The 12,841-nt window shown below is 36.1% G+C and overlaps 1 protein-coding gene and 1 pseudogene across 1 annotated transcript; one reads left to right on the top strand and one right to left on the bottom strand.

Moving 5' to 3' along the window:
* The first annotated feature begins 254 nt into the window (after positions 1–254).
* LOC149017369 (dehydrodolichyl diphosphate synthase CPT3 pseudogene) lies at positions 255–1,983 on the top strand (annotated as a pseudogene).
* Positions 1,895–6,444, bottom strand: LOC149017368 (putative serine/threonine-protein kinase PIX13). The gene is made up of 6 exons (XM_089151708.1): positions 6,184–6,444; positions 5,631–5,965; positions 4,160–4,295; positions 3,818–3,960; positions 3,582–3,705; positions 1,895–2,899 (listed from the first exon to the last, which is right to left on the bottom strand). Exons 1-6 carry the CDS (start codon positions 6,266–6,268, stop codon positions 2,415–2,417), a joined length of 1,308 nt encoding a protein of 435 aa, XP_089007834.1. The 5' UTR covers positions 6,269–6,444; the 3' UTR covers positions 1,895–2,414.
* Between the last annotated feature and the right edge of the window lie 6,397 nt (positions 6,445–12,841).

The following is a 12,841-nucleotide window of genomic DNA, read 5'->3' as shown; positions in this document are numbered from 1 at the left end:
AAAACCTGAACAAAATGATAAAAGAATATAATAGTGATTTCTTTCAACTACCAGCTCATCTTTCAATTTATTATTCCGCACCAACCAAGTCCAAGAAAGATGATGAGATTGATAACCCATCACACAAAGATCACGCAACCAGATGTTTCTCCTTTCTTCCCCTCTAGACATTTATAAGCCCCTTCATCCCTCTTTGTTTCCATCTTGTTTTACTTCACTAAAAAAAAGGAAGGGAAAAAAGAATAAAAAAAGTAATGACGACCATCACAAGTAGTAGCAGTGGAATACTGGAAAATTTAGGGAGCTTCTTCACAAAATGCATTTTCCGGATACTATCTGTGGGTCAAATCCCCAAACACGTAGCCTTCATCATGGATGGCAACCGCAGGTGAGAATGTCCACTGGTATGATCTAGTCTAGAATTTGACAATGCGCAAATTATCCACCTTGCTTCAATCCTGCGTTTTGTTTTAAATACACGAGACGGTCATGTTTTTCATGTTGGCTATCTCGATCTTGATCGAAATTTCAACATCCGATGGCTGGCTGTACCATTCTGAGCTATTATGGTGCTAGTCTAAAGCAAATTTGGCAAATTATACCCAACCAAGTCAAAGATGAAGCACACGACATGACCTAACCTCCTCTTTGTTGGTCATCCTTTCCTCCGGTTCGCTAAGCATTAATATCTTTTGTGACATTTGGGTCTTGTCTGAGACTTCTAGGCGCCAATAAAAGGTGTGTTCATTGTCAACTAAGTCAATCTTTCGCCAATCTTTTCTCTCATTTGAATTGTTTTTTTTTTTTTTTCTTTCTCCTGAGAGTACAAGCGAGCTTCTACTTAAAAAGAGGGGTGGGACCACTATTATAAAGTTGAAAGTTAAACCCATGCCATGACGTCTTCATTAAAAAGTGTAAAAAATATCAAACCCATGACCTCTTCATAAGGGGAATTGAACAGCTGAACCAACCTTTTAGTGGGTTTTCTTTTCTTTCATTTTTGGGTATAACTCGGTTCGATTCATCGATTTGGCTTCACTGCTGCTAATGATCAGATTTAAAATGGTAGTTGAGATAAAAAATAAAAATTAAAAAAACTAAAAATTAAATCTCTGACCACCAGAATTCATCCACACCATTAGCAGCTCAGTGCTGAAGCAAAATTAATGCAGAACACTGAAGCAATTTCGTCAATTCAGTCCAAAGTAAAGTGTGAAGCTCCATTTTGACAACCTTAACCGCAGGTATGCAAAGAAGCAGAATCTGAGCCTCGAGGCGGGTTACAGAGCAGGTTACATGGCTCTCACGTCCATCCTCAAGTACTGTTACGAGCTCGGCATCAACCATGTCTCCATCTACGCCTTCAGCATCGACAATTTCAAACGTTCCCCACTTGAGGTCAAGCTCGTCATGGGCTTAATGCAAGACAAGCTTCAAGCTGTACTCCATGAACAGACAATCCTCTGCAGCTATGGCATCAGGGTTCTTGTCCTTGGAGACCTCAAGCTTCTCGATGAACCTCTCCGAGTTCTTGCACTAGAAGCCATGGCAGCCACTGCAAATAACAAAAAGTTCTTTCTCTACGTCTGGGTTGCCTATACTTCCACCAATGACATAGTTCATGCTGTTTATCAGTCTTGCAGAGAGAAGAAGAAGAATATGGAAAAAGATCCACCAGATGATGATGGTGATGAAATCATGAGTAGTTGTAGTGTTAGCATGGAAGATCTAGAGAGGCACATGTATTCGGTTGTGTGTCCTGAACCAGATATCTTGGTCCGCACTTCTGGAGAGTCTCGGCTCAGCAATTTTTTACTTTGGGAGACTAGCTACTGCTACTTGTATTCTCCAGCCGCACTTTGGCCTGAAATCTCTCTATGGCATCTCGTGTGGGTGGTGTTGAATTTCCAGCGCGTCTACCCTTATTTGGAGAATCAGAAGAAGAAGAAGCAACAGCAGCAGAAGATGAATAAAGAAGACTAATTTGCTGTGTAACTGCAAAATCAGAATTCTGGTATGCAAAATCCAACACCATGAAACAACAGCAAAAGGTGTGAACCGGATGACATGGTTATGAATTAGTTTTGACTGATCAATTCAAATCCCAGATTGCGGGTTAACGACTGGCATTAGGGTTTTTTCCCCAAAAGATTCATAAGACTTAAATATAAATACAGAAGACTTTCAGGATAGTTTGCTCAAGTCATCCTCCCTTCTTCAAGCTATTGTTTGGAATTAACATTTCATCAAGAAATAAATGTTCAAAAAATAATCTCCCTTTTTGATGGACTATAATACAGTCAGACTATTACGGTTCACCACGAAGGTACTGAGTATAAAACCATGTACTACTTCAAGGTGCAACTATGAGGGGGAGAAAAAAATGGAGATCCTTCTAATATTGGGAAACAATTTCACAGATGTGAGCGTCCGTGGGTGGTTGGAGAATGTGATCTTGGGCTCATGTGCATGCGACCTCTACCAATGCCATCATGCTTCTGGTGAAGCGGGGAACGATGCTGCTGACCTGCATGGTGATGAGCAGTACTAGTTTGTCTGGAGCTGGTTCTGGACTCTGGCCTGGGTTTCAACTTAACAGCTTCAACCTGTTCTAATTTCTCCACAACTTCTTTCATGGATGGGCGATTTCTAGGATCATTTTCAAGACAATGGAGACTCAGTTTTGCAGCTATTAATGCACCTTTGACTGGGTATTGATCTTCCATCCGAGAATCCATTATCGCTTTTAACTTTCTTCTGTCAGACAGTTGTGGCTTTGCCCACTCAATCAAATTTTGCTGCCCATTAGGACGGCTTGGATCAAGTGCTCGTAGCCCCGTTAACATCTCAAGAAGCACCACGCCAAAGCCATAAACATCGCTCTTAACATAAAGATGACCTGCTCATAAGTGCACATGTTTGTCTTTTGTTTAGGTCAAAAGCATCTTGATTAATTGAAGAATACATCATAACATTTGAGCTTCATATTCTGCAACCAAAAGTGATAGATTTCTGACAGTTTATTACTTCATAATTTACGTAGTCTATGTTCAATTTCACAGGGGTACACACCTAGATGGACCAGAAAAGCTTGAATTCCATCTTTTAACGTTTTATTTATTGAATGAATTCAACAATTCTATCAACTGAATTACTATTGAAAGCATATACAGACTCACTTGTTGGAATTACAGTTTATAATCAACAGCTTTTCTTTTATGTCCAAAAGAATGAATTACTTTTGAAACTAGTTTTACCTGATACAACTAGAAATTAGCCCATCTAGCCACAGAAAAGTCAAGCAGGCTGAGAGAGATGTGCTTCATTTTCATTTCATAAGCCAAATGATCAACCTTTGGATAACTTAAGAGCCACAAAACTTGATATTGTTGTCCATTAAGATTATAAATTGGGAGTTGTCTAACTTGTCTTAGTCAAGTTCGTTCAGTCTATTCCATTGGAATTTGATTTTACAAGTTTGCCTACAGCATGTCTTACTTCATTGGTCTATTCATGTTATGTGAAGGAAAGCTTAGCAAGACTGGGGAAAAAGAAGGTCCAAAGACAAGTCATGGTATTACCTGTGGCAACGTACTCAGGTGCAGCGTAGCCAAACGTGCCGATAATCCTTGTTGTCACATGTGATTCACCTGCCGAGGGCCCAAGTTTTGCCAACCCAAAATCTGAAAGTTTTGCATCATAATTCTGAACAAAAAGAAGAAAAAGATGAAGATCACAGTTTAACACTGTTCCTCATTCATAAGTAAAATCAACCCCCATAACTAATAGTTATACATTTTGAAGCACGAGGTTTTACCCCATCAAGTAGTATATTGGATGCCTTGAAGTCTCTATAAATGACTTGTCTCTCTGAAGCATGCAAGAAAGCCAAGCCTCGAGCAGCCCCTAGTACTATTTTAAGCCTTATACTCCAAGAAAGAGGCTGGACAGCTGAACGACCTGCATCAGAATCGTGTAACTTTTAGTTAGTCTAACGGGATAAGTTTGCTAGTGAAGGAATTCCCTGCATTTACAGCTCCCCAGCAACCAAATTTAGATCTACGATCAAAGAATAGTCCAAAAGCTTGACTGGTTTCTGGATCAATAAATAAAGATAGTGTGACCCAAAAGAGGACCAGGGATCAGAAGGGCTTCTTACTTCTGAAGAGGTGGTTCTCCAAGCTCCCCTTTTGCATGAACTCGTAAACAAGCAAGAGTTCTTTATCTTCCACACAGTAGCCCAGAAGCTTTACGAGGTTAGGATGAGAAAGGCCCCCCAAAAAATTCACTTCTGACTGAACAATCAAAAGCATATCAATAAACACAATGAACAAGATGAATCTCCAAATAAGTACAGTGAAAAGTGATCTGATCTTAATCTCCTCCCCGTTGCCAGTGCATGTGTCAACCAAAACTTCAAATAGTAATGATGGTAAACATTCAAACTGAATTGATGCTAAAAGTATTGACACTGCCAAGGAAATGGATATTAAACAAACTTATAACATACTAGAAGGGATTGATTTCTCTACTCCAAAAGCCTTGGAACATCAGAAGGTTAATGCATTTTAAGTGCCAATATGTTATTTTCCTTTTTCTAAAGGGCATACCAATGCACAATGCTCCCATCACTATGGGGTCGGAGGAGGATCATAATGTATAAAGCCTTGCCTCAGCTTTCACATAGAGGCTATTTCAGGGTCGAACCTATGACCACTTGGTCTCAAGGGATCAACCTTTACCACTGCACCAAATAACAAACATATCCCTAGGAAAAGTGAGAAAAGGTGAAAGAAGAAACTAGCAGGTTTGATAATCCAGATGCAATACATTCACAGGAAATCTAAGTTTGAAAATCAGGGGAACCATATTCCTGCTAGGATGTTGAATTTGTCATTTATGCAACTAATGGATGACCTTCTAATCACAGAAACACCTTCATAAACGAATCCTAACATTGGATTTCCAAGTTTTTTTTAGTTAGTATTCCTTTCTCCAATCGGGCTATGTGAGTTCTTAGAAGAGTGTAGCTCTCTCAAAGGATGTTTCCATTAAATAACTATTCAGACACAAGTTTCTTTCCGAATGGCTGATCCAACTGGGGTAGCTTGATATGGAACTGCCCATTGAATACCGTATGTTTTACCAAGTGAAGCAGCCACCTGTACATTCATCCTGCTCCAACGATAATCAAGTGTAGTTTGGTGTGAGAACACTCCCATTTTCAATCTTTTACCCTTAGGCCGTCTACAATTTAAGACTCAATTCCTGAAGGAAAAAGTTACCTATAATATTATTCTGAAGGGGCTATAAAGCTTAAGCAAAAGAAATAAACTTTGAAAGATCAAACACACAGGTAAGAGAAAGGACTCTTGAACTTTGATTCTATGAAAAAAAGTGTTAAGCAGAGAAATTGTCCCAATAGGGGAATGCTAAATAATTAAGAAGCCTAGATAAGCACATCTCATCAACATGAACAAATATGCACATTAGATTAAAATTTGAGAACAAAACATCATAATAGTAAATTTTAATTAGAATGGAGAATGAAATGAGAGAATCTGCAATGGCCGGTTGAATTACAAGAAGATGACTGAAGTTCTGAAAATAGTTGGGGGGGGAAGGCTTACCTGCCATTCTTGCAATCCTTGCATGCTCTCCGGATTCAATTTCTTTACTGCCACAACCATTCCACTACCAATCCTAGAAGGCGTGTAGGTCTTCTCATCAAGCCAACCCTTGAAAACTCTCCCAAAACCACCCTCTCCAAGCATCGAATCAGGTTTGAAGTTTCTTGTGGCGGACTTGAGCTCAGCATAGCTGAAAATTCTCAAGTTATGTGTGTTTGGAATGGGCAAGACATGACCAAACGATTCATCCAGGCTTGCGGACGGAGATAGTCGGCCCTGATTAGCAGTGCTGCCCGAAAACCCAATATCGCTGTTGCTGTTATTGTTTGATGTAACTGTTCCAGAAAACAAGAAAAGAGAAACCCAGAATCAATTTAAACTGCAAACCACAAATAGAAATTGTTTTTGCCGAATTGGGTCTGTGAAATTTGAGCAGAGAAGCAACCCATTTGAGACAGGAATCAAATTTTAAACACTCAAAATTGAGGAAACCCAGTTTTGGAGCTCAAAAGTTTTCAAGACCTCGAGAAACACGAATAATTCATGAGCTTACAAGGGGTAAAAGTTCCGATTGTGCTTGAGCATCGGTTATCAACCTGAGCTTGAATTTTTGCTTGATCTGCCCAGCAATTCCCCATAATATCAACAATCTAGATCCCCTCTGAATGGGTTAAGAGAGAAAGCAACAAAGGTGACGAGAGAGAGAAAGAGAACGGGAGAGGAAGGGACGAGGAGACAAAGACACAATATATAGCTTGGATTGTCTTCTTAATGATGTAGTTTTGGTTCTGAATTACATTTTCTTTTTCCTGTTTTCTGATCTTCCATTGATTTAATTTTACTTCAGTAGTTGCAGTTAACAAGATTTAAAAATAACATTTTGAAGACTTTTCGTTGGTTTTCTAGTCAACACCCATGGAACACACATGAGTCTCTCCACCTCTACTGTTCAAGAAAACAGCATCACCCATTCAACCCCTCTCTGAGAGAGAGAGAGAGAGAGAGAGAGAGAGAGAGTTAACTAAAAAATAAAAGTGAAGAAAGAGTCTAAAAACCTGAGAGTTAACTAAAATAAAAGTGACGAAAGAGTCTAAAAGGTAAAACCTGACCTCGTCTTCTGCCTTCTAGTCGTATCCAGAAATCGTATCTCGTAGTCCCATTTTTCCACAAGTCGCAAGTCCTAAACCATTTCTACCTTTTAATACCGCAAGTGGAAGTGGGAACTGTGGAAGTAAGCGGGACCCACTTGAATACCATTTGTGGCTTCCCCTGAATTTCTTAACATGGCAATAATTCTCGTTAGCAACAAAATGAGAATGACCCAAAAAAAAAAAAAAAAAAAAAAAAACACTCCCAAATTGCTGGGATATATTTCTACCAAAAAAAGAAGTTGGAGGGATATTTGATTTGATTATTTTTCATGGTGAACATTCGAAAAACAAATGTGGGTATTCATAATTATGTATATCAAATTTGATCTCTTGAAGCTTTAGAATGGATTATTGTCGGAAAAAAGAACATATTAATATTAGTGAACAATTGAAACGTCAAGCAATCATAGACTCACGACACTGACAATTAGTTTAGGCCAAGAAGAATTTGTTGTGTTTACCAAGTCATATGATAATTATTTGGTCAATTACATTCTAGTAATAAGAAAAATTAATTGAAAACAAAAGTCAAAAGACACAATTGAATTTTTGTAAATAGCAATCTTAATTCGAAAAGGCTTTAATAATAATTTGATCTGTATTAATTCAGGTGAGTAGTTAAATATCATATAATTTTATCTTTGTTTTTTTGCGATGATAGACAAAATTGGTCATATGTTCTTGTGGTTGTTATTATATGTGTTAATGGAAATGATGATTCTAGACATTAATAGAGTCTTATTAAATGCATTGAAAATAATATTCTAATTAATGATTTACGATATGAATCCCCAAGATCAGAGATTTGGTTTACTAAAAGTAGAGTCTTCATTGAGTATATACTAATGTATTTCATTTCCAAGCTTTATAATAGTAATACATGTACTCTAGTAGGAAGAGTTTGTTAGGCATGCTTGGCTGGTCTCGGAGATTAGAGGAAGGTTGCGATCAGTGAATCATCCAGTGTTACATCATGTATTTAAATATGTTAATTTTGCTTTCTGAAATGTCAAGACTCTAACTTGATAAACAGTAGGAAGTTGTGTTTTTTTAAGATCTTTGAGTTAATCTTATGGATAAGGTAAAATTGTGTCTGAGACTGGAATAGTAGTTGCTAGTTATTTTCTTTGAACCTTTCACTCTGTCCATGGGCCTAGAAATAAAGTTAATTGTAAGTAAAACATACGTTGAGTAAAAAATACAGAGAACATTTTTTCCCTCATAAGTAATATAAGGTTCAAACAATCTAATCAAGTGTTTTTCCATAGGAGTGGCAAAATGATGGAAAATTTAAAATTTTCCTTCTTCTCTATTTGTATGATAGGAATAAAAAAGGAATTCTTGACTTGATAAAATAAACTAAACTAAACTGATGGACAATGGTGGGTGCCACGTATACATAAAATTGGAATTATGATTGCTCCACTTTTATGGCCCACATATCCTTAAAAGTCCATTTACCTTTTGAAAAGGGGGAGTTGTTTAAAAGTGAGGATTTTATATCCATGTGTTTGGTAGGAAAAAGAAGTATAAATTTAACATTAAGAATGGGTTCAAGATTAATATCTTAGATTTTTTTAGCATTAAGACAAAAAATTTACTATATATTTGGATAAATATATAGTTACTTTTGACACATTTCCCTATAAAGATGTTTTTGATACATTTGGGGCGGTAACTCTTTTTGTCATATTTTTTAGTGTAACTTGTCAATTTAGTTTACCCGAAACATGGGGGAAGAAAAACTCAAATCATCTTTTCGGCAAAAGCATTTTGCCGAAAAATAATAACACTTAATTTTGCCGAAAAATAATAACACTTATAGAATAAAAGTTAGAAATCTTTTATGTATTAAAGAAACAAAACATAAAAGCTAAAAAGTGACACCCACTAGGATTAATTAAGTAAAAAGTCTTAGTCACTAAAATCAACTAACCAAATTCATTGGTCAAGGGTTTAAGGAGAAGAGTTTGTGAGCCATAAAATCTTAGCCCTAAGAGTGTTTAGTTGATAAAAAAAATTAATACTTCTCTTAGGTAAGGAGGTCAGGGTTCGAAACCCCTCGTGCCGGCCGGGGCCGGGGTTGAACCCCGCCTTATATGATGTTATATTATAGGGATAATTATTGTTGCTCCATTGTACTATGATTTTATTACTACTTTATCCCCTCTACTATTTAAAATTGTTAATCAAAACCTTTAACTTTGTTTAAAATTACTAATGCCCCTTTCCGTTAAGCTCAGTTAGTTTACTGATGATGTGGCATCTATATATTTTTTTAAAAACCTAAAAATAACTCTACAATTATCTCTTTACTTATTTACTCTTTTGCAAGTTATAATACTATCCTTAATTAACTATGGAGAAAAATTAACTTTAAATTATTTTTTAAAAATAAACTACCGAATTAAAAATAAACTACCGAATAAAGAAAATACTTGATTTTTCTTCTCTAAAAAGAATTCGCCGACTAAAGGAAATATGTGATTAAATAAAATTTAAAATAGAAACTAGAATATTAAGAAATATCAAATGTAATTTAAAGTTGAAAATTGAAAATCTCCTAATATGCTAACTATTGTACAAAGTGTGTGGTCCCACAAAGCCAAAATTTATTGTAAAATATAAGATTTTAAGGATATAATTGATATTCATTATAGTTTCTAAAAATGGAGGTAATATAATATTTTTAATTTCTTAATTTTAATGAAGGGCAAAATAGACATTACATATTTGATGTTAACAACCACTTAACACCATTAGAAGTGAGGGAGGCAACAGTAATTTCATAAAAAAAGAGGTTTGATTAGTAATAAAACCAAAGTATAAGAGGGCAATAGTAATTATCCTTATGTTATATTATTATATAATAACAAAAGAAAAAAAAAAATCCGTATATGATTGGATTCCGTTGAAAATTATTTTAGTCATAGTGGTTTGGAAATGAGATTTGACTTTTGGGTGTTTGGAGGAATAGAAAAGGAAAAAATAAAAACGAAGAGAGAAATTCACGAAATCCATGCTGCTTGGTCGCCTTCAAACAGGGGAGAAGAAGAGACAGAGAGACCGAGACCCACCTGACTTACGATATGGGCAACATCCAAACACACTCGAATCCAAATTCCCATTGGAATTTGAATTTTTTCTTTCTTTCCTTTCTTTCTTCGAATGTCCTATTCTATAACCAATTAACGATCAGAGTCAACCCGGAATCTGATTGTGAAAATTCCAATTTTGAAAATTTATTACAAATTTGGTAATGGAACACAAAACATCTCGGCTCGTCTCCGTTCGGCTAAGGATAAGATTACGTTTACGCCCAAGGTCAAGGCCAACTCGTGAATTGTGTTGAGAAAAACTCAATTGAATCTTTACTCCATGTAAACAGAGTCCAACTTTAGAGTCCGGATCAGCTATCCGTCACTGTCCCGACGGCTTTACTACCATAAATACAGGGGGACCAGGGGTTGGGAGATGGAAGGGTTTTTTTATTTTTTATTTTATTATTTTTTACAGGTGGGTCCTACTGAATTTGTGGTGGTAAATCCATCGGAGAGCACAGAGTGCTTCCCGTCAGGGGTGATGATTCGGATTCCCAACTTCACTGCACCACATTCAATGCGCAGTACTGAAGTGTGCATAGTCATCATCAAATCAAGGTCAAAATTTCAACCATATAGATAGATATATCCCTGGTATCAGAGCCATGAACATTAAGTCCTTGATGAGGGTCAAGATTTTGATCTCGACCACTCATTCCGCTCTCATCATGGGCAGTACTAAAGCTCTATCCATATAAACATGTTCCCTTTCACTCACAGGTGAATCATGGGTTTTTATGAATCATGATTCTAGTGTTGTCCATTGATATCAAATGAATTGGTGATATCAAACAGATTTATCTTTAATTTCATTTTTAAGAAGAAAAAAATAATATTTTATTTTATCTTTAATCTCATATAAATTTGTTATCGCATTTCTTGTATATTTTGTTTAGATTCGTCGAAATACATGATCTAGTTTTGACTGTATTGGTTGAGTTACACCTTCAACGAGCTTGTCAGTAAACAAGAGAAGACCTTGTTGATCAAGAAAACCTCACACAGACTTTTTCCTCAGAGTGAATCACCTTAGAAAGCTTACCTTGTGGTAATACAATATGTGTTTTTTATAGTCGAGGGGATGTGGTGATTGATTTCCACTGGAATACTTTCATTAGATCCTCGTTTGGATGCAAGGAAAGAATTGTATTCGAATTGTGATGATTGAGTTTTGCTAGAAGTCTATTACAAGTTTGGCTAGTTTATCTTGACTGAAATACTTACTCCTTATTCTGAGGAAAGTAGTCATTGCTTAAGGTTGCTATTCCAACCGTGGTTCGACCATGTTTGGTTTGGTTTTATCTTGGTTTTGGTCAGTCCAAGTATATTCGCTAGATTCCATCCACATCAGCCTGCATATAGTCGGGCATGTCTAATATAAGAATATAGCTGGTGCTAGGTTTTAATTAAAAAATAAATAAATAAAAGTATCATTATATTTATTAGTTTCATTTTAAATTGTACACAAAAAAATCTGACTTAAAAACCATCTAAACATGATACACCATTTTACCATGTTTCGTCAAAATTTCAAGCAATGTCTTACTGTTTCGACCAGACGAGATTTTAAGCTTTGATTAAAAGATAGGGCCATCATCATCATTACAAATGTGGAAGCTCTTCTCATTCATTTGAATGCTATTTAGGGTTTACTATTTTTTGGTTCTCTAGTTTCTTTATGGGGCTTTACCAAACAAAAAGTCTCCTTAAGGGGAACAAAAAGTTGAATTGAATTGGTTTTTTGGATGTTTAGTTGAAAAAGGATCACCTTCCACACATAATGTGAGACATGTGATACTTGGCTTCTAAGAATTTGAGTGTCTATTTTTCAACACCCCATGCGCGTTCCCTTTTCTTACTCCTACTTGTCTTGTGCTTTTCTCAAAAGTCCAATTAATCGACTCAACATTCTTAAATATACAAACCAGTTTATGCATATTGGCATATCATATTAGATACAGTGATACATATCGATACGTCTTTGTATTGAATTGCACTTAAATATATTAGTCAGTATGATGTATTCGCTACGAGACAATACGTTCTTTAAAATCACCTAATCAGTAGGATATTCAATACCGATACGTTAAACCTTGAAAATGGGTCTAACAGTCACTCATCAAATCTACCTGGTGACAAAAAGTTTAAGCCAACATTTCTAGCAGAAAGCTTCTACCACTCCAAAAGACAGAAATCCTAAAACCTCAAGGTGACTTCAGTGCAATTATTTTGTATGAGTTGCAGGAACTTGAGAAATGGGTAGGTATTTATTTATCGCCTAGGTCAATAGCCTAAAGGAAGGGCATTCAATATATAAAAAGATCCATGGCCCAGATGACTTCAGAGACTCACTCAGAAGATCATGAAAGAGGAAAAGAAGAACTAGTCGTCAATTTTTAAGCTATGAGAGAAAAGCTTCATGACCTTGCAGTTGGGCTACATATGTCAACTATTGGGTTACTTGTGCAATATGATTTAAATTCTTGTCCACTTTGCAGTTTGTTCAGGACATACTGGGACAATTCCACATCTAACAGGATCATGAGCTATAATGTTGCAGACCTGCAGCTTATATCTCAGTAGTTCATTTTTCCAACATAGCAGAAAGAGTATCAGAGTTATAAATGACTTCAACCTTTCAAGGCAAAGCATTATACTGATACAGGCCAAATTTTCTCTCTACCTGCTTCTCTCCATTACAAGTAATAGTTTGATAAAGGAAATATTATGAATGTCCCTGTACCTAATTGAGAAATAAAAGATGTTCTTCTTGTTTCCCTCAAAAAGAAAAAAGCACTTTGAAACCACAGATTCATGCAGTGAGATAGCTAAATCTTTTGAACATGCACAACATTTTTTTTTTTTTTTTTTTTTTTTTTTGGGGGGGGTGGTGGTGGAGGTGATTGTCATTGTTGTAAGATCTCAATCAAACTTTAATAAATGTTGATCATGAGGAAAA

The sequence above is a fragment of the Hakea prostrata genome, chromosome 4, assembly GCF_041222555.1.
Source record: "Hakea prostrata isolate BN-2017 chromosome 4, UWA_Hpros_2, whole genome shotgun sequence".
NCBI lineage: Eukaryota > Viridiplantae > Streptophyta > Magnoliopsida > Proteales > Proteaceae > Hakea > Hakea prostrata.
Note: the sequence above shows the minus strand (reverse complement) of the source record. Positions and strands in the feature narration are given on the sequence as shown.

Excerpts from the sequence above, each read along its gene's own strand:
- LOC149017368 (XM_089151708.1), bottom strand. The coding sequence starts at position 6,268 with ATGGGGAATTGCTGGGCAGATCAAGCAAAAATTCAAGCTCAGGTTGAT. Across the intron at positions 4,296-5,630 it reads AAGGATTGCAAGAATGGCAG|TCAGAAGTGAATTTTTTGGG; the intron begins GTAAGCCTTCCC and ends TTGATTGTTCAG. Across the intron at positions 3,706-3,817 it reads CCAATATACTACTTGATGGG|AATTATGATGCAAAACTTTC; the intron begins GTAAAACCTCGT and ends CTTTTTGTTCAG.